The following is a 22,124-nucleotide window of genomic DNA, read 5'->3' as shown; positions in this document are numbered from 1 at the left end:
CATATGATGCATTCTTTATCTATCATACGACATTATAGTTTATATGTGATATAGTGACAACAAGAATAAGACATCAAGGGCGATTGACTTAAATCTCTCTCAAGAGTGATGGATTATATAAAATAATGTTCATGTAAGGGTAATTTTAGTTTTATGTCCCTAAATATGGAGAAAAATCAATGGCATCATTTGCATTCATATGCACAAAAATAACTTTAAACCCTCACTAAATAATTCAACATTTAATTCGACATATTTAAATGGGTTAAATGACTTGAGCAAAGAAAAAAGAAAGATGAATAAATGAACCCCTCAATAGGATGGGGCATTTTTATAATTTTGAATTTCATTACCATAACAATTACATTTTTATGGAAATTCGTGATATAATTTTTATCCTCATTACTTTATAAGCTCTTATGATGTAATGATATACATATAATTGATGTGATGCAATAAATGTTATATAAATATTTTATTATATTTATGATCTAAGTTCAATCTGTATTTCCGCATTGAGCACAAATATCTTGAGAAACTAGATTTATGAGAAAAAATAAATCCTAGTTTTTCAAGGTAATGACTTTCTTAGAAAGTGTGGTGTTACAATTATCAACTTCGAATTTGAATTGAACAATCAAATTGAGTAAAAATTTCATTACGAAAAGAAGTGAACAAAGATTGCAATTAAGTACGACATTTCATTATGTGAAGTCAAGCACAACAAGAATTATAATCAATGAACATAACAAAATAAGAGAAACCTAACTCTACTAAGAGTTTAGGACCCCAAATGTCAAAGTGTATAAGGTCAAAAGGAGCATCAACTCGTTACTAAGACAACTAAAATAGAAAGAACGAACAAATGTTTTTCTAGTTGACAAAACTTGCATTCTAGAACGATTAATGAGGATAATGATGGAACCATCTTGTGAAGAATGGATAAAGATGACCAATCCAAGAATGAATTTGGAGCAAAAAGGCCCCATATAACACAAATAGATGTCATAATGATTGCAAAGCAAGATATTAAAGTCCCCCAAATTCACATTCAATGCCAATCATCTATCTCATGCCCTAATCATGCACAAGAACATAATCAAAATAAAAGATGACATTAAAATTCACTAATTGAGTGAGACGATGAATGGAAATAAGACTAAATATTCAATTAGGAACATGTAAAACAAAATTAAAGAGAAATAGATAGAAATGAATGAAGTCTACCTATTCCTGTAGAGATGGTTTTAGAATCATCAAACACAATGATGAGAGAAAAGGAGAAAATAAAGAGTTATTACTAGAAATATGCTTTAAAGTGAGTAAGACATAATGATAAAAAATGTAAGTACTAAGAAAAACACGAGTAAGACATATGTGAGGATTACTAGTACATGACAAAGTAAAACAAAAGCTATAGGAAAATATGCATTGATGAGCCATTGCAACTGACGAGACTCTGCTAACTCCTTAGAAAATATCGTATATATAAGAACTAGTCTCTTAATATGAGAAGAAAGATTAGGTATCACTGACTATGCTTCTGCACCATCCAGAATTGGAACATTAGCCTTTGAAGGTCAACCATGGAGTGTATAACAAGTATCTTTACAATGACTAGGGCCAGGATACTAGTTACAATAGGGCTCCTTATCACCTACCCATGCTTGACACCCCTACCCAAATCCAATCTTAAAAGAAAATCCATGAGTATGAAAGGTAAGTATAGATCACTTTCCAACCGAAACATAAAAAAAAAAAATGTATATGCATTATATAGGATTTGAGCAAACACCTCTTCCATAATAAGTGTAGATGGACTACTTAAAATCTCTTATGCATGGTGTTTCCGAATTATTTCTTACCCCAACATACCAAGAAACACTACAAAAATATTTTCGAGCCATTTGTGTAATTTTAGAAATGTTTCAGGGATATTTTGTAATATTAAAAAAATATTACAAATGCGTTTCTATTCCATGACTACGTTAAAGACGAAAGTAATTCCATCTCTCTTATCTTGGAGATAAAAACAACTTATATTTATATTTACTTAAATGGATAGTAGAATTTATGTTTTTATTTGATTAAATAATTATTTGTTATAATTTTTTATATTAAAAATTATATTTATAAAAATGCCCCTATATATTTTTTATTTACTCAATTCTGTTTTCTATTTTTTTGAAAAATGTCATTTTTCCGTTTTCGTTTCATATCATACTCATTTGCTATTTTCGTTTCTGTACAACCTAGTTTAAAATTTAGGTATAAATACCCTCTATAAATACTAATACTGTAACTAACTTCTCTTTATTTTTTTTGCTCCATAATATCAACTTGTAATAGAGAACCTTATATTAAAATTTGCCACAATGGACTAAATATGACCCAAGTAAGTAGTCACATCTGAATTTTCTTTCTAAATATAGAACAAATTATTAATGATATTTATATAAATCCACAACATCATTAGTATATAATTGCTGGAAACCAAATATTAAAATAATTCTCATAAACACAAAATAAAAAAATTAAATCAACAGCTATTAATTATTGTAACCAATTATGTATCCACTTAATTTCATAGAATCTTATCAAATTTACCAATGTTAAAGAGGTTCGTAATCAAATGATCACTTGCATCGTATCCTCAAAATCACAAGTGAACTAAGGCTAACCATAATAAATAATTCATGCCATTTAATTTTTCAATTGTAATGACATGAATATTAGAAAACAATGGCACAATCACAAGTATACTCCCAAGAGAAAACAAATCAAAGTTAAAACAACAACAATAACAAACCCAAATCAGATCTAAAGGAAAATTGACTTGAGACCATGACTAAGGCAAAGGCAAATGTAAAGGTCCTAGGTGAAGAAGAAGGGATGAAAGCAAAGGTTATGAGTTGCAAATCTAAGGGTTGCCTGATGATAGAGAAAAAAGATCGTTGGAAGCAAAAGTTCTAGTCATATAAAAGTAAAGACTTAAAAATCACAAGAATAGTCGTAATTGTTAGAAATAGAGATCTCAATCACAAAAAATGAAGGTCGTAATCACAATTAATGGTAATGACAACGAAAATAAAAAAGTGTGATAGAGACAGATACACAACTAATCAAAATGTCACAATTGACAACGATAAGACAAAGAAAAAAGTACAATAAAGAGAGATGTGCAACTATGATGGATGGTGGCAATGACGACTAAGGATTAGCATTAAAGTTTTGTAAACTTTGCTCTAATATCATATTTTGAGAAAAAAAAGGTTAAATATTTTATTTATAACTATATATATATATATATATACACGGTACAACTAGAAAAACACATAACTAAATATAATTAAAAAAACACACATAACTATGTAAAACACAACAAAGCTAAAAATGATTAGTTTGGGTTCAGATTTATTATATAAAACCTAAATTCACCCAATTCATTAACACCCCTGATAACTACAAAAGTCCGACTATTGGTTTCTAGAAAAGGAAGAATATGCATTGTTAAATGAAGCTTAACCAAAATCTCTGAAACTAACTTTCAGACGCAGTGACCTTAAGTGAAGAGGTGAAAATCTTTGTTACCACTACCAGCCAGAGGCTTCCATGATAAAAAAACCAATCCCATTCAAAGGCCATGAACACCAGAAAATCTAACAGAAGGGTTGTTAAAACAAAGGAAACAAAGCGAGGCGATGCACCAACAGTTCCATCCGGGATTTTTGATACGACTCATCTTTGAACTTCAAAACTCTCTCAAGTCTTCCAGTACTTTGGAAAAAAGAAAAGGCTCCTCAAGAAGGGATGTACTTCTCCATCAGTCGGTTTAATTCAGCATTAAGCTTCTTCTCCAACTCGACCTCTTCCTCCCAGTACCTCCTCTTCATTGCAATCATCTCCTCTTCATGGGCTTCTATTAGCTTCTCCCTCTGGGCCGCAAATTCTTCCATCTCTTCATCTTGAAGCTTGATGAACATCGCAATTCGGTCCCACCTATAAATTGGAAATGTCAACAATAGAGGCGAGGGATAAGTAGTTTAGAATAAGGAACCCCAGCTTCACATATACCCCAGCCCCATAAAGTCAGAAGCTTGGTAATAATTTCCTATCCTTAATTGGAAGCCATATGGTTGACAACAGTGGCACATTTCAGAAATGCATCGCGAATGTGTGTTCCATAAGAAGGGAAAAACAAACCAGTGGCAGATATCTCTAGATGGGCATCAAATTCTAGGGCTTCAATTTAATGTCAAGAGTAAATTAACAACATAAGGCAAATTACATTCGCCTGCGATCCTCAGCACTGGAAGAACCTGCACTTAATTGTTTGACCTTCTCTCGTTCCTCCTGTTGAATCTTTTCAAAATTGTCTTCCTTCGCATCCCTAGCTTCACGAATCATTTTCAGCTGATCCTTGAAGAATTGTTCTTGAAAGTCCATCTAATAAAATACACAATGTATCAATTGAAAGCAAGTGGTAAACAGAGAGAAATTGCACATTAAACCATGGGGACAACCAAATCATAACGCAAGAAATAATGAAGCCCTCCCTCCCCATATGGGAAGGGGACAATGAGATTGAGTAGACTTAAAAAAACACAAGGTCTATAATCTATCAATTTCTTTCCCCGTATTTCCATTCTATCATGCAAGTCCATAATAACAGCTATTACATCACAACAGGTTTCAAGATATTAAATCAAGTTAAGACATCTTAGGTTCTAAAAGCAGATGGGAGGCATTTTATCTGATATAAAACTTCATTCAAAGTACAAAAGAACATAAAACAGAACAAGCGTACCTTCATCTGTAAGTTCTGCAAAAATACATTTGCTACAGCCAAAGCAGTCAATAGATTACCATTATTAGTGTAAAGCTCAAACATAGGATATACTAGAAGAAAAGTAACTCCAATTGTTTTATCTGTGGTTCTATCGACACATAAAGAACTCCAGTGATTATAACCTATTGTTCTGTCAACACGTAAGTATCCCAGGCTAACTGTTCTAATTTTGATTGGTGGGTCATGACAACACAACAATAAATTGTTATAAACTACAGCTCTATCAACTCTAATGCCGTAAATTTAAGAACAAATTGTAAACAACAAGTGTAAATGACAATGTCACAACAAATTGTCTAATTTTATGTGACAATAATAACTATATGTTACAGATTATAAACTCAAACTTTGCTTGGATCATGACAACAAATAGTAAATGACAAATGTGATAAATATATTAGATGCAAATTAATCCAAAAATAGTATGTGAGCAGCAAAAAGAATTTCATATAGAAGTTAACAAAAATAAAAATTGCAAATGCAAAAGCATATGCATGAAATATCTAGACCAAGTGTTTCCTCATGTACAACAAAACAAACAAGTCCAAGAAAAATCCAAATATCTAGAATTGGTGTCAGCAGACATTGGTTGCAAGAAGCTATACAACCAAAAATCTATTTTGGCAACAACAAAGAATGCATAAAAAGTGGCCATACTGGAGCTTTAGGAAGCAAGAACGACAAGTTCCATCTTGTCCAAAACTAAGTCAGGATACATAGAACATTCAATTAGTATTACCTCTTCCTTATTCTGTTCATGATGCATTTTGCTTCTCTGTCTAACAATTTGGTTTTCCTCCAAGGACTTGCGCAGTTTTTCAGAAAGTAAGCCAAAAGATTCCTGAAGAGCTTTTGAATGCCTTTGCTCTTTAGCCACTTTTTTCTTAAACCAAATCAGTTGCTGATTATCTTCACACATTTGCTTTAATGGGATTACAACCATCTCCTGGTATGATCTCGTCTCAAACTTCAATTTGGATTTCCCTACACAGTTATATAGTATGTCAAACAAAGAGGATATAAATCATTAGATCTCTCTCTCTCTCTCTCTCTCTCTCTCTCTCTCTCTCTCACACACACACACACATGGGTACCTTTTGAGTGCTCATTGAAAATATCTAAGTCTCGTTTCTCTGCCATGAAGCCATAAAGTTGGCGCATTCCACCATGACAGAATAGGACTGGATTACGTTCCCAAGCCTCCCTATCCATTCCTTGGTCTTTGAAATGGTTATGAAGACGTTCTGCCTCCAAGAAACCCATTGCTGAGCTCTCAAAAATCAAAACACTCATACCCCGATGGCCCTGTGGGCCATAAGAGTGTCGGGCCTTCACTGCATCATATGAACTAAAGTAGTTGAGAAGCTCCTGATTTCCCATGCCAATCCACTGCAAATAAATTTCAGATGAGACACTCAAATGAAGCATCAAGAAACCAAATTCCTCTAGAAAAGGATGCAATGTGGATGAATTGTTTCATATATTGACATAAAGAAACTCTATAACCGTACCTTGTCCATGCCATCCCGTTCATGTTTTGAGTTCATTATTACAACCATGGGGGGCCAAATGATCTTACGGTCAGTCACAATCTCATTAAGACCTTTCCACTTCCCAAATGCTTCAACAATTGGACTGAGAAAAGTGCCCCGCCTGCTCAACTCTTCATCCAAAAGCTGTGCAAATTTTTGGTGAACTTTCACTCTTGTAGATCGTTTCATCATAGCATGTGTCATAAGAGGCTGCAAGCCTCTGTACCAATCAATTGCACCAGGACCAGCTTGGCATGCAGGGCAATGCCACTCTCTAGCTGGTTCATTGATCTGTTCCACGGTCAATTTATCCAAGACAGCAAAAAAGGTCTTAAACCACTTGCTTGTCTTGCAAGTCTCATGGCTCTTTTCACTTGCATCTGAATCAAACTCATCAGTGAGGAGTTCATCATCGATATCATCAACTACATCAGAGCCCCCTTCAATGTCACTGATATCATTCTGCAAGTGGTGCTCCTCACCTGCCCCATCTTCTAAAGGATGAAAAGCAGCAGATCTTGCTTTCCAATTCCATCCTTGCTGCAAAGGAGGAGGAATCACAGGTTGTGCAGCTGTGAGATTGCTAGTAGATGATTGGGGCCTGAAATTTCCTCGAGTGGCAGGCCTTCTAGAATCAACACTAGGTGTTGGTCGGCTTTGTCCAAGACCTTTCTCCCATCCATCATTCCGCTTGCCAAACTTTTGGATCACGTCAGGTTGCCCCCACGTTTTAGGATTGGTATTGTAAGGAGTTAATGATTTTGAAGCATGACTTCTGGATCTATTCTTTGACTTTCTGGAATAAACTTCCCATTCACCATCTTGTGCAGAATCCAGGCTGATGTCTTCTACACTGTGACTCAACTGATCCGCTTTCAGGGTACAACCTTCAGATATGGCTTTCCCCATTGATGATGAGTTAGCAGTATCAGCAACAAATAACTTTCCACCCCTTCTGCTTGAACTCATTATAGACTACCTGCTGACCATGTTTTAATTGACAAAGTCAGAAACATAGTTTAGTAAATAACACTTGAAGGAAATAACAATCAAAAGATCTCACCATCTCTAAAACTAAATAAGGCAGAACAATATGGCTATCCAAGTACAACAATGTGGTCATGCATAAAAATGTACATATATTGGAAAGAGCTCATCTGAAGCAGTACAACACGTCGACTAGTCACAAAAATAAATCAACAGCCAAAAGATCAGAGTAAAAAGAGAAAGAAGGGGGGAATAAAAGAGACCCTATTGTATACAATAAATCAACAACATCAACTCCAGCAAGCATAAATTGCTAAAAAGAGTAAAAATAAAATGTTCATAATGTAGAGAAGCATAGATCGGAATTAACAATATGCAAATATGTAAACATGTATAATGGAGAATGTTAGAGCGACCAAGAAAGAGAAGAGAAGACAATAAAAGATCATTTTTGGAGAAGGGCAAAATAGTAGTGGGATGTTAGAGCCAATACATGAGAGAAAGAAAGAGCACAAGAATAGTACCTGTTGGAGCAAAGATCAGAGTAATCAAAACACAAGCAGAGGATTTTCAGATGAATCCTCCCGCAATTCACTGCCGGAACTCGCTCAAACACAGAGACTAAGAGAGATCGAGATCGAGATCGAGATTGAAATCGAGAGAGAGAGAACCAAAAAGAGGGGGAACGAGAGCGGTGTGATCAATGTGAACAAAAGTGTGCACACACCATGCACTTTATAGAAAAGAAATGACCAGAAATGGAAAAGGACCGAGCATTTCTTTTTCATTTTTTTCCTTTTTGCATATTTGTTTATATCATTTTTAATATTAGGGTAATATATTCAATTTCTAAACACATCAATATCATGTAATATGTGCCAATCAAAAACTTGTACCCATTATCTATCATTACATAATAAAGAAAACTTGTACCTTTTTAATTTATATAAAAAATTATTTGCAATGTTTTCTATGACTGTATAATGAAAATTTTAAGGTTTTGCCTACCCCTTCCCCAACCCTAATTTCCCCATACACCGGCTCAAGGCTCTAAGCCTATAAATGTCTAGATCTAAACCAGATCCACTGTAAATCCATGAGATTTAGATCTAATAGTTAATGGTCCAATCTAGATCCATTTATATTTGGATTGGATCCCATGCACCTGGGTCTGGTCCATATCCGTTTTTTTAACTTTTTTTCCTGTTTGGGTTAATTACCAAAAAAAGACCCACCTTTTATCATGTTTTCAATTATGTATCGAACTTTTAATTTTTTCAATAGTAGGACAAACTTTCAATTTGTTTCAAATTTGTGTTGCCCTTTATCTTTCATTAAAATTGTTCGTTAAAAAACTAATAATATTGAATGCTATGTATATACGCCTTGTCCAAGTTTTCTAATTTTTGGTTGATATCACCAAAATATCTAATTTGGTCCATTGTGTTTAGTAGGTAGGATATTTCAAAGGAAGCAATGTGGCATTTTAAGCCACTTTTTTTTGGCCAATTCATCTTTTATAAAACCACTTCATTTAATTGAGAATGACATGTTAGCAATAAATGGTCTATCTAAAAAATAATTGATGGTAGTACAAATTTGACAAAAATTGAAGTCTAAACCTAGTAATGAAAAAATTATAAGTTCGACACATAATTGAAAATATAGTAAAAAATTGGATTTTTTTGTGAATTAACCCTTTCCTTTTTTTTTTAAAACTTGCATCATTTTAACCATACATATACATTATTTCTAAATAAAAACAAAACTTTAAAAAAATTACAACAAAATAATGCTAATATTGACAAATTAAAACAATATAATACGACTATTAGAACAACATAATGCTGCCCATAGCAAAAAAAATAATAATAACAGTAATATTATTACTATTGACAACATTAAAAAAAATTTAAACATAATGCTACTACTAACCAATGTTTTAAAAACTAGACCAACAACATATCCAACCTTTATCCCATTATGTGGGATCGGCTACATAAATTCTAGATTTCCATGTATTTCTGTCTTTTGTCATATCTTCATTTAGGCCTATACACTTCATATCAAACTTTAATGTCTCTTCCAAAGTCTTCTTGGATCTGCCTCTACCTCTTTTTTTGACTAATTATTCAATTTCATCAACTCTCCTCACAAGAGCGTCTCTTGGTCTCCTTCTCGCATAGCCAAACCATCTTAGTCTAGTCTCTCTCATCTTTTCCTTGATTGGCACTACTCCTACCTTATTACGAATAACTTCATTTCTAATTTTATTTTTTCTTGTATAGCCACACATCCGTCTTAGCATCCTCATCTCCGCTACGCTTGTTTTTTGCTCATACTGGTATTCGACTGCCCAACATTCTGAGTCATACAACAAAACTGGTCTTATAGCTGTCCTATAGAATTTTTCATTCACTTTTAATGGGATTTTACCATCACATAACACCCCTGATGCATTTCTCCATTTTAGCCAACCTTCCTTAATTCTGTGCATGACATCCTCGTGGATTTCTCCATCTTTTTGAATCACTAATCCCAAATATCGAAAATGGTCTTTTCTTTGTAAGATTTGGTCTTCCAATTTTATTATAACATCCTCTACTCTTGCATTCTTACTAAATTTACATTCCATATATTTTGTTTTTCTTTTACTTAATTTAAATCACTTAGATTCTAAATTGTTTCTCCACAACTCAAGCTTAGTGTTCACTCCCTCTTTTGTTTCATCCACCAACACTGTCATCTACAAATAACATACACCATGGCACCTCTGTCTAAATGTGTTTAGTGAGTTCATCCATTATTAAAGGAAATAAGTATGGACTTAGTGCAGAACCTTGATGTAGTCCCATTGTAATTTTAAACGGTTCAATATCCCCTCCGCATGTTCTAACCCTTGTCTCTGCACCGTAATACATGTAATGCCCCGTTTTCGAGTATTTTGATGTTTTAGAATTTGTTTGGTTTAAATAGTTTAAACTATTTGTTGCCAGGAGCCGAAGATAGGTGACAGTCACTCGGGAAAAATTAGAAACCGATCGCGGACATGTCGGGTATGTAGAATTCTCGCTAAACTTGTATCCTGTAGCTGACGTAAATTGTCCAAGTGATAGGAGGCGAGAAACGTCGAGAAAATATAAGAATCTGGAAGTATTAGTAATGTATAATGCATGAAATGTTGAAAAGTCAAAGGCAAATGTCTATGTGGCCTTGGAAAAGTCAAAATTCAACTAAGGGAAGGATTGAAATTAAGCATTCTTGGGTAGCAATTTTAAGAGAAGAGAAGACCTTCTAGAAGCTAAGTTAAGTGTAGTTTAGGTGTAAAGTATGCATGGTTAAGAGAGGTGTGGGCAAATTGTGTGGTGGAAATTAAAAGGAAATTGAGGGAAGTATATAAGCATAGAAAATCTGAAAATTTAAGAGAAAAAGGGAAGCAAAATGTGAAGCCTTCTCGTGGGTCTCTTCCTTCTCCATCTTCAAAATTCCCTCTTTAATTTTCAAGCCAAATCTCATCTTCCAAAGGTTTCAAGTCATCCAATCATCAACTAGGGAAGCTAGTAAAGGCAAGTTCCTCTTCCCATATCTTCTCTATGGTCATTTAAATTCTCTCTTGGGGTTAGATTTGGGGGTTTTTAAGTTATGGTTAAATTCCCTAATTTGAAGCCTTGAAGTGAGAGATTGAAAGTGTGTAAAGGTTGTAAAGTATGGTGTTTTTGTGTTGGTAGTGGTTTTGGGGAAGAGAAATCAAGTTTTGGGTGAAGTAGGGTTTTGGTTTTATATTGGGGTAAATTCTTGAATTTGAGGGCTTCTAAGTTTTGTGCATGTTGTTATGAGCTTAAGTGGGGTTTGTATTCTCCCACAATTTCTAAGGAATGGTGTGTTCTCGAAATTAAGCATGGTAGAGAATTGGTCTTCTCCCATGCCTTGTGTTTGTGTATTCTTGTCATGGTTGGTCCCAAATGATAAAAAAATGTGTTGAATCAATGCTAGGGTGCATATCTTTATAATTCTAAATGCCCAAAGTTCTAATGAAGTTTTAAAGAAAGCATGGCAATGATGATGGTATGTAGATGTCTTTAATTTTATGAATGCTAAGCTTTAGCATGACATGATTTGGAAAGAGTGGTAATTGTGCATCATGGACATGATTTGTATGAGCTTACCACATTTCATACATGAGTGAGCGTGGAGCATATACTTTATCTATTGCACGAGCATTTGAATGTGGCCACTAAAATTGTTGCATTGCATGAGCATTATAGTTCGCGGTGCGGAGAATCTCTGCCGGGATATCTCCCAAAACCAGTGGGCATTAGCTAGACTGGGGTTTACACTCCTTCGGTGACGACTGGGGAGTGCGTCCATTGGTGACGACCATGGGCGAAGGTTTATATATGTAAAAGTATTCGACTATAGCCAAGGACCAATGGTCCCCAGAGTTATTACAATTTCTGTGGATGCAGGTTTCAATCACGAGCCCGGTATGTATTATGATTATTATGTGGGTCGGGAGGCCGTGTATGTGTTACAAGCTTTAATGTGCATGTTGCATGGCATAACTTGCATTGGGTGTGTGTGTGATAGTGTATTGGCTTGGCATTTCAAAATCTAAGCAGAATGTTTCGAAATAGCTAAAACAGGGTCATATATTTCGAAACATGTCATGCAGGTTTCGAAATATAACATTCTGTTTACCAAGTTTCGAAAAATGTTATGTAAGTTTCGAAACATGTTTGTTTACCAGCCTGCGCACCCTGTACGGTTTTTGCCATAACTTTTTATGTAGATATCCGATTGATAAATCGTTTGAAGCGTTGTAAACTAGATTCGATAGGCTTCGAATGGGTAAAAAATTAAAATCATTTGGACAAGAATTATATGGTTTCCCTTTGGTTTCAAAATGAGTTAAAACATGCATATCTTGGATTCTAAAATATAGCAAAACAACATTGTATATTCCGAAACCTATGTCCTGTTTTCAAATTTATCATTATTTTATGCTTATTATTTGCTGAGTCTTGTGACTCACTCTTGTATTCCTCACCATTCCAGATAAGGGCAAGGATGTAGCGGATGCTGGTCCAGGTAAGGTGGTTGGGTAGTACCATGTGTGCCGGGGTGCCCTCAACAAAGGTCTTGGGAGTGTTTTGGGAGACTAGTGTCTTAGGATTTTCCTCTTGAAGTAAATGTATTATTTTGTGAATGTATATAGGTAAAGTGATGAAAGTCTCCATACATGTTTTGGATTGTGTAATGATAAATGCTATGTAAAGTCTAATGTTTGTTTCAGTTTCTCTTATGCACATTATGATGTGAATATTTAGGTTTCTACTCTCCCGTGTGACACTCCCTACCCAAGGCTCTCTAGGTGTTGAGGATGCCCGAGGGAGGGGTGTTACAATACATGTCTTTAAGGGCTTGTATATAGGCTATTCGGACTGTTTTCTTCTCTAAAACCCTCCATAATACTTCTCTAGGGACCCTATCGTGAGCATTTTCTAGATCTATAAACACCATATGCAGGTCCTTCTGATGATCCCGATACCTTTCCATTAGGCGCCTCAGTAGGTATATAGCTTCCATTATTGACCTACCAGGCATGAAACCAAACTGATTTTTTGAGATATCTGTTTCTTTTCTGAGTCTCTACTCTATTACTCTCTCCCAGAGTTTCATGGTATGGCTCATTAACTTAATTTTTCTATAATTTTCATAATTTTGAACATCACTTTTGTTCTTGTATATAGGGACCAAAGTACTCTTCCTCCACTCATCTAGCATATTTTTTTATTTAAGGATCGCGTTAAATAATTTCGTTAGTCAGGAGATGCCCTCTTCTCCCATGCATTTCCATGCTTCTATTGGTATATTATCCGGTCCCACCACCTTATGATTTTTCATCTTTTTTAATGCTTGCCTTATTTCATTTGAACTTATGCGTCGATAAAATGTATAGCTCATGTTCCCTCTAGAGTTACTAAGATGTCCCAACCTAACTCTTGTGTCCCCACCATTATTGAATACTTTTTGTGAAATACTCCTTCCATCTCTCCTTAATCGCTCTCTCATTCACTAATACATTTTGGTTTTCATCTTTTATGTATTTCACTTAGTTTAGATCCCTTGTTTTTCTTTCTCTTGCTTTAGCTAATTTATATATATCATTTTCTCCATCTTTTGTATCAAATCGTTTATATAGATTCTCATATGCTTTTGACCTTACTTTACTAATAGCTCTTTTTGCTTCTTTATAATTTTTTTAGGTTTTCTTTTTTGTTGCACTGATATACAGCCTTATAACAAGTTTTCTTATTTCTAATTTTCAATTGTACATCTTCATTCCACCACCAAGGAGTCAAACTGGGGTTGAACCATAATATAATTTTATTAAATAAATATATAATAATTAAATTTATTATATAAAAATACATCATTTCATCTTTAATAACGTTCTTTTATATTTAAAAAATCACAATATATATTCTTCTAGATATACACATATATAAACAAAAACAATAAAAAGTGAAAATGCAAATCCAGAATATAATTATGTCTTAAAAAAATATACCTACATGTCTACAACTCACAAGCATTAATTGATTTCAATATTATTATACAAATCTCTCTCTCTCTCTCTAGTTTCACTATAAGAAAAGACTTGTCATCTCACTTAGAAGGTTCATCTTCTGACTTGGGCTCATCCCCTGGAATATTCAAACGTTTCAGACGAGGCAAGCAACTGGAAGGGGAAAGAAATTCTTGAAGCATAGGTTTTGGGAAGCTTCGTTATTTTTGTGGCATGTAATGATTTGTAGATGCTATATGTGTTTTTATGAAATGCACTAAAAGCATGTATAGATTTTATTTTAGGGATATCAAGTGTATTAAATATGCCAAACCCATTGTACAAACACAATTTTCATTTGAAGTCTATTATTTTATTTTAATGGAAATAAACAACTTTTACATTCATAACTTGAGTTGTAGTGATTTTGATATTTACACTAAGGATTTTAAAGATTTTTGGTCGGGACACCCAAAAAACCTTTCTTTTTCTTTTAAACTTGGTATTTCGGAATGATTCAAGATTTGGACTTCTTAATACAAGTTATGACTTAAATTAGGTTCTTAAAATAAGTGCACTCACAAAAACCTTGTTTTGACAAACTAAACCGAACACAAGAGTTTCGGTGGAAAGGTGAGGCCACCAGAGGTAAACCTCCCTAAGCATTGGTTAAGAAAATCATCTTTAGTGAATTTGGGGAAATTAAATAATGAAAATGAAAAGTCAAGTAAATAAAGGTTTTGAAAACAAGATGTAAATCGTAAGGATTGGCGAAAGCCCTTTACGGGAAATGTTTTCAAAAAAAAAATCCCCAAATCATGACATGGAAAAACACTCTAAAGAGAGGGGTGTTTTACTCTCTCTCATGCTTCAAAAGAACCAAAGCTTTTAACGATAAGGCTTTCTTCGTCTTCCCCTTCCTCACCTAAATCTAAGTGACAGAATCAAGCACCAGATAACAAAAGCAAGAAGATAGAGAGAGGCTGAGAGCAAAGATAGAGAAGATAGATGTTGTTGCTAAAATACAACAATTAAAATTTGTGATGTGGGGTCCACTCAAGCTTGTTTCCGGGTGAGGTTAAGTTACCGTAAAAAATGTCGCCTCAAGGGAGTTTGCCGCTAGGATGCTCGCCGCAAGGATTCGCCACAAGCTTTTACCACTAGCTCTTGCCGCTAGCTCTTGCCACTAGCTAACTCTTGCCGCAAGCTTTCGCCACAAGGCTTTGGCACAAGGCTTCGCCACAAGGTTTTGCCACAAGGCTTCGTGACAAGGTTTTGCCACTAGCTTCGCCACAAACTTTTACCACAAGATTCGCCGCAAACTTCGCCACTAGCCTTCGTCGCAAGACTTTGCCTTCGCCTCTAGGTCCACCGCAAGACTTTGCCTTTTGCCGCTAGGCTCACCGCAAGACTTTGCATTCGCCGCAAGGTTTTGCTTTCACCGCTAGGTTCGCCGCAAAACTTTGCCTTCGCCGCTGGGTCCACCGCAAGACTTTGCCTTTCGCCGCTAGGTCCGCCGCAAGACTTTACCTTTCGCAGCTAGGTCCGCCGCAAGGATTTGACCCTATTGATGCTCCAAAAAATGGGTTAGAGGGCTCGCGGGAATCTTCCCCCGCGAAGACCCTCCGATGCCAAAGTCAATCTTGAATCCCAATGACTATTCACGAAAATAATAAAAGTATATTTAAAGTGACAAAATTTACCAAAGTTGGAAGTCCCCATTAATGTCCTGTAGCTGGGTATTTATAGGGCACGATTCTCAAGGGTGGTTGTCGACACGTGGCGACTACTGAATGGATTAAAGACAAAGAAAATGGGGAAGTTGTTACGAAGCCGCCGCAAGGTAGTCGGGCCTCGCGACAAATAGTGCCGTGAGGTAATTGTGCCTCACGGCTGCAAGGCTGCCAGCTGGCGGCAATTTTTGCCGCCAGCATCCTCATTCATTTCTTCTTTTGGATTTTTTTATCCTTATTTTTACACGACACAACAATAGAGGAAGGTTGAGAGATGTTGTCTAGTGCAGCCTATAGGTTAGAGCTTTACTGAATTTGGACTAGATTTTGTAGATTCATCAAGGGAGTAAGTGCAAATGTGATTTGGCCACACCCCTTGGGCCATCATAAAATACCAACAACATGAAAATGTGATAAATTATTTTGTTGAAATACAATAAAAAATAAATACAAAAAAAAAAACATAAAGTCGCATAAGAATAAATAGTCATTGTATTATCTAAAATAAATCAACAACACTATAAAGTCGCATAAGAATAAAAAGAGAGTTGTTGCATTATCTACAATAAATCAACAACACTCCTAGTAAAAGTTTCTCTATCTTCTCTTCATCGTCGTATCTCTCTTCTCTTTGTCATTAGCTTTTGCAGAATCACCAGTTATCTCCTCTCTCACACACATCTCTTGCGACCCTAGTGATGGGGTTTTCAATCGAACCCCTCTGCAAATCAAACCTCTATTGTAACATACAATTTGTAGAAAACCTTTTCTCTAGTAACCATCTATCCATGTACCAAACTCATTGAGCTGTAGATTGGGAACCCAACTAGGTTAGTTTTTGACATTTTGAAAAAATTAACTACAATTAAGTAATAGCATAGCACAAAGTGTTAGAAGTTTTCAAAAATTAAGGGAGGTCGATATTATTTTTGAAAACACAGGGGCGGTCATTGTTTTTTTGCCAAATCTCAAGGGTTGCATGGAATTTACCCATTTTATATCCAATTTCTCAACACATCTATATTCATAAACAAGTATCAATTAAAAATGTGTACCCATTTAATTTATATAAAAATATTGGTAAATTGACCTTACACCCTTGAAATTTGGACTTTTGGCCTGGACACCTCATAAACTTTATTTTTTGCCAAATCAATCCCTAAACTTTCCAAAAGTAGCCACGACAACTCCTCCATTCCTAACAATGCTAAGTAAATTAATCATACAACCCTTATACTTTGGGCCTTTGGCCAAACACTCCCTGTACTTTATTTTTTTCCAAATCGGTCCTAAAACTTTCCTAAAATGACCACGATACTCCTTCATAAGAAACAACATTACTCAAACTAAATTAAGTTACAATTATCCCTGATATCTATTTAATTAAGTTGAATAAGTCAAATTTAATACAAAGTAAAAACTACTTGTACTTATTTTTGAATTTTTTTATTTTGGAAACCCATTCTAACAAATATTAAATACAATGAAAGTAACTTATAAAGGAGTCCAAACAAAATTTTTAGGCAAAAATATATCATTCCCTTTTGTTTTACTAATCAATGTTAGAGACAGTAACATACTCAAACATTGTTCAATTTTAAGTGATCAAGCTCTAAACATAATAAAAGGAAAAGAAAAGCATTTACAAGTCTTCATGAAGAAACAAAATACACAAAAATCAATGAAATTTTAATTCAGAAGAAATGGAACAAAAAGTGGAAGATTTTAATTAAATATTATTGAATGGATAGAAATATATTTAATCCTTTAATTTTAAAGGAAAATCCTAGAAAGGTTACGTACTGCTTTTTCTTTTTCATTAAATATTCAATATATTTTGAATTTGAGACTATGTCAAATTCAAAATATAGCCTTTAGGAACTGAGCACAGAAAAATTTGTACCAGTGTATTTCGAAATAGGCTTCTTGTATTTCTAAATAGGGACTTGTTTCGAAATCCTCACAGAAATCCAGAATGCTGAAATTGCCTATTTTTTAAATAAGATTCATGCATTCCAGACTATGTTATTGTTTCAGGTTTGAAAATTAAACAATTTTTGAAATCAAGATTATACCATTTATATATCATTAAAATGGTTGTTTTCTCGCATTCCTTAGTCTAAGTGTTGGATCAGTGTTCAATTAGTTGGAAGAAATTTTGCAACCTGTTGATAACCTATTTCAGAATAAGTACTCACCTATTTCAAATAGACTGCAATAGATTTTGAAATCTTGGCCTGTAATGTTCTGCAACGGCTAGTTTTCTAAATTTGCCCCCAAAAGCCTATAAGTACAGGTTCAAAGGGCTGATAACATATATACAAAAGCTCCCAAATAATTCAAGCTCTCAAGATTCAAAAAGTGCTTCAAGTGCTCAAGCTTCCAATTGCAAGTTCATCTTACATTCCTGAGACTAAGATCATTTCCTTGTGTAACACATTAATATTGGTTCGTAAAAGTTGTCATATTTGGATCTTCTAGGAAGATTAAAGCACTATATTTGAGATACACACTGGGGTATCAACTTATTATTTCTTTCAAAGTGGTTTTTGGTTAGCCCAAGTTAAAAACTGTTCAGTTGTAAAGGTTGTAGTGATTAGCCTAGAAAATGACTTGTATTGTAAAAAAGTTAGAGGTGCATCACTAAAACCTCCTTTATTGATAGTGGAAAAGCTCCAAAGGTAAATTTGGAGATAGTGGATGTAGACTTGATTGAGCCAAACCACTCTTAACTCTTTATATTGTTTTATATCATTTACTATTGTAATTTGTCTTTTCTTTTCTGTTATGGATATTTGTCCATTAGCTATAGAGGCGGTTATATTTCTGTTTGTACCGCACATGGGTGCATATGGGTGGCTGTGAGGCTATATAATGAGCCACAGCTTGAGGATGGGGATTCGTGAATGGATTAACTTGAATCTTTTCCCTCTGAATTCCTCTCTCTAATCTTCTATTTCTCTTCCTGTTCTCTCTCAATCTCTCTCCCATCAATTTCTGTCAATTTCTGGAAAATTCACCCAAAAATACCCTCTGTCAGATCCGGTGATCTGACATAATGGTATTCTAACAGTAACGTAGAATATAATAATAGTATAATAACAGTGGTGTAGGATATAACAGTATAATAACAGTGATATAGGATATAATGGTATAATTACAGTGTAGGATATTACAATATAATAACAGTGATGTAGGATATAATGGTATAATAACATAATAACAGTATAGTGTATGTAATGTAGTCAGAAATTATTTAACTGTGACACACACTATATAGGGATTAGTCAGAAGAATCATAATTGATGGCATCAATAATAAATAGTGGTAGCTAAGCTACTCAGGAATACAGAGATATCACTAAAAGTTGAAACAGTGATGGTCGTGGCAATCAGTGTATGAGGTGCATTAACGTTCCCAGAATCCTTACTCCGAACATCCAAAGTTCTTACTAACTAATCACATGTTATATAATAACAGACATGATAGTCTAATGAATATTAAATAGAAGATATCTCATATCCATGCATAGACAGAATAAGATATCATGTGGAACAAATATGCAGAAAGGACATTATGGGAACGTTATTTAAGGCAACAGATCAACCTCTGGAAGAAATCAGTTATCTTTCCCAGTGGAATGAAAATAGTTCATGTAGTAGGACAGTTATTTAAGGCAACAGATCAATAATGCAGAAATATAATAATGCGTCAGAACATAAATTTTAAGGATAACATATCAGAGCACTGGCCTTCTAATCAGAAGAACCAGGTCTAGCTGACTGATCACCTCCTTTGGCCAACTCCCTGAAGCCTAGTACAGAATATAACACAGTTAAACTGGGATCTAAACTAACAAATTGAATGTCTCTAATCATCTTAGCCTAAGTGCCCTAATCTAAGTAACTCTCTAGTTCAGCTAAACGGCACAGATAAAACAAAGATGTACCTTGATCAGATTCTTGTCGTCGCCATGCTGATGCCGTAGCATCGCAAAAAGCATAATGGTAACATCTTAGGAAGAACTCAATAAAAAGCGGTATAGTTCAAATTAATTAAGATAATAAAATAGGATTATATAAAGTAAGTAAAGAGATGATATGACCCCGATGCTAACTGAAAATCTCAATAGTTTCGTAACCAAACTACATATGTACCATTGTTCTCCACTCTTCAAACTTCTCAAAATTGTGTATCAATTCGCCTTTTAACCGTCGTTGTAAAACCAGTTTCAATCTGGAAAATAGTATAAAAGAAATATGAGCAATACGTTTTTATAATTGGAAATGCCAAAATAATCTGAAGGTCGAATAAGCTTAGAAAGTGATTACCTTCGTTTTCCGAATAATTAATCACTTAATCGGAATACAATGCCTAATCGGATTATTCGATGGCTTGAGAAACAAACATACAGAGAGAGAAAGAGAGAAAGAGAGAGAGAGAGAGATGCAGAGATCGGTGAGAGATGGCGGATCTCGACGGAGAGCAGAGGTGGCGGCGGCGCAGCCGGTCTCGGTGAAGAGAAGTAGATAGAGAGGCAGAGATATCGGAGAGGGAGAGCGTAGCAGAGGCGGTGGTTCATGGCGGCGACCGGCGTCGCACAGAAGAGAGAGACGTGCAGAGAGAGGGAGCGAGACCGAGATTTTAGACGAAAGAGAGACCTCGGGCGAGCCAGGGGAGAGATCAGCACGCGAGAGGAGAGCATCGAATTGCATGGAATCGAGTTTGGAACTTATAAATCATCAGTATACGCACTCTTACCCAATTTCTATGAATAATATTGAACCCTGGATGTTTAATTAAAACTTAATATTTTAGATAGTGCTATTAGTACCCCAAAAGTTAAACGTTTTGGGTTTTGATAATTTTTTCTATTTTTTTCAATTTTGACAAGAAGACCCTAATTTTTAAAATTAGTTATAATTTTATTCAATATTAAAATTAATTTTGATCGACGTATGGCTTTAGCTAGGTGATATTAGCTAGGTGATATGCCACTTGACATTTAATTTATTTTTAAACTTTTTTTAATTATTTTCTAAAAAAAATGCTATTTTTTTCTCCTTTGTCATGGCCACCTCTTCTCTCCTCTGCCATGGTCGTTTCTTGACTTGTCTCATCGATGTCCAACGTCACCTTACCTAGTCATCTCCTCTCTACTTTGCATGAATTGATGTACACACACATAATAAATATATATATATGCACACAACAAAATATATAGTGGTTGGTGGTAATAGGGGGTGACGGATAGTAGATCGAGCGACGGTAGGGGACGACGACAGTGCTATCAAGAGTGAGGGTGAAAGAGATGATGAAGTTTGATCTAAAGTCTAATAGGACTTCATCAAAGATCAGGTTTCTCCGATTAAGGCTGGAAAAGTCCGACCGGAGATGAAGGCCGCAGAAGTTCAATAATGAAGGCCGGATAAGTCCGATTAAAGAAGTCCGATAATGAAGGCTGAATAAGTCTGATAATAAAGGTTGTAGAAGTCCAATAATAAAGGTCAGAGAAGTCTGATAATGAAGATTGTAGAAATCCAATAATGAAGGTTATAGATATCCAATTGGAGAAGTTTGATAATGAAGGCCGTAGAAGTCCAATAATAAAAGTTGTAAAAGTCTAATAAAAAAAGTTCGTTAATGAAAGCCGTATAGAGATGTTTGATTAGAGAAGTTTGATTGGACTTCTCCAATGAAAGCCATCGGATTTCATCATTGATCTCTCTCTTTCACCCTATCTCTCCCTCCTGCCAACGCTGTCGTCACCCCCCACCGCTGCTCAATCAGCTATCCGTTGCCCTTCCTGCCATCGACTACTATATATTTTGCTATGTGTGTGTATATATATATGTTGTTGTGTGTGTATATGTTTATATATATAAATGTTGCTACGTGTAAACATTTCTATGTGTGTGTATATATATGTTATTATGTGTGTATGTTGCTTTGTATGCATATATTTATATATATGTGTGTGTTGTGTATAGTAACTAATTCGTGTAAAGTAAAGAAGAGGCAATGAGATAATTAGGCGACAATAAGGCAAGGTGAGAATAAGTCATGGCAAAGGAGAGAAGAGACCGTCATAGCAGAAAAGAGAAGAAAGAGTATTTTTCTTCAAAAAATAATTAAAATAATTTAAAAAAAATAAATACCAAATAACATACCATCTAGATAAAACCACACGCCAATTAAAATTAATTTCAATATTGGTTAAAATTATAACTAATTTCAAAAATTAAACTCTTATTGTCAAAATTAAAAATATTAAATAAAATCATCAAAATCAAAAAACATTTGACTTATTGGTATTAATAATCCTTTTAAATATGTTATAAGTTTGAATTTTAAAATTTTCCCGATGTTGAGCTAAAAAGTAAAAACTAACCACGATGAAACACAAAAAAGTTTGAATTTTAAAATTGCAATATGGCAGACATTTTAAAACCAAA

At 34.7% G+C, this 22,124-nt stretch overlaps 1 protein-coding gene across 3 annotated transcripts; it reads right to left on the bottom strand.

The window, feature by feature from the left end:
- Positions 1-3,413: 3,413 nt before the first annotated feature.
- Positions 3,414-20,422, bottom strand: LOC127801667 (protein SUPPRESSOR OF GENE SILENCING 3-like). Of its 3 annotated transcripts, none has more exons than XM_052336980.1 (7): positions 20,001-20,422; positions 19,827-19,905; positions 6,361-7,363; positions 5,944-6,238; positions 5,589-5,833; positions 4,289-4,446; positions 3,414-3,999 (listed from the first exon to the last, which is right to left on the bottom strand). In XM_052336980.1, the coding sequence occupies exons 3-7, from the start codon at positions 7,348-7,350 to the stop codon at positions 3,801-3,803; spliced, it is 1,887 nt and encodes a 628-aa protein (XP_052192940.1). In that variant the 5' UTR covers positions 7,351-7,363; positions 19,827-19,905; positions 20,001-20,422; the 3' UTR covers positions 3,414-3,800. The 3 variants fall into 3 exon arrangements, with proteins under 3 accessions (XP_052192940.1, XP_052192941.1, XP_052192939.1); XM_052336979.1 differs by having other exon boundaries at positions 3,415-3,999; positions 6,361-7,360; XM_052336981.1 differs by lacking the exons at positions 19,827-19,905; positions 20,001-20,422 and adding an exon at positions 7,893-14,669 and having other exon boundaries at positions 6,361-7,360.
- Positions 20,423-22,124: the final 1,702 nt, after the last annotated feature.

The sequence above is a fragment of the Diospyros lotus genome, chromosome 5 (genome assembly GCF_014633365.1).
Source record: "Diospyros lotus cultivar Yz01 chromosome 5, ASM1463336v1, whole genome shotgun sequence".
Classification (NCBI taxonomy): domain Eukaryota; kingdom Viridiplantae; phylum Streptophyta; class Magnoliopsida; order Ericales; family Ebenaceae; genus Diospyros; species Diospyros lotus.
Note: the sequence above shows the minus strand (reverse complement) of the source record. Positions and strands in the feature narration are given on the sequence as shown.

What these genes read in the sequence shown, in the direction of transcription:
- LOC127801667 (XM_052336980.1), bottom strand. Translation starts at nt 7,350, where the DNA reads ATGAGTTCAAGCAGAAGGGGTGGAAAGTTATTTGTTGCTGATACTGCT. An exon ending in ATGAACAGAATAAGGAAGAG is followed by an intron (nt 4,447 to 5,588) that starts GTAATACTAATT and finishes GTATTTTATTAG; the next exon opens with ATGGACTTTCAAGAACAATT. An exon ending in GCTGAGGATCGCAGGCGAAT is followed by an intron (nt 4,000 to 4,288) that starts GTAATTTGCCTT and finishes TCCAATTTATAG; the next exon opens with GTGGGACCGAATTGCGATGT.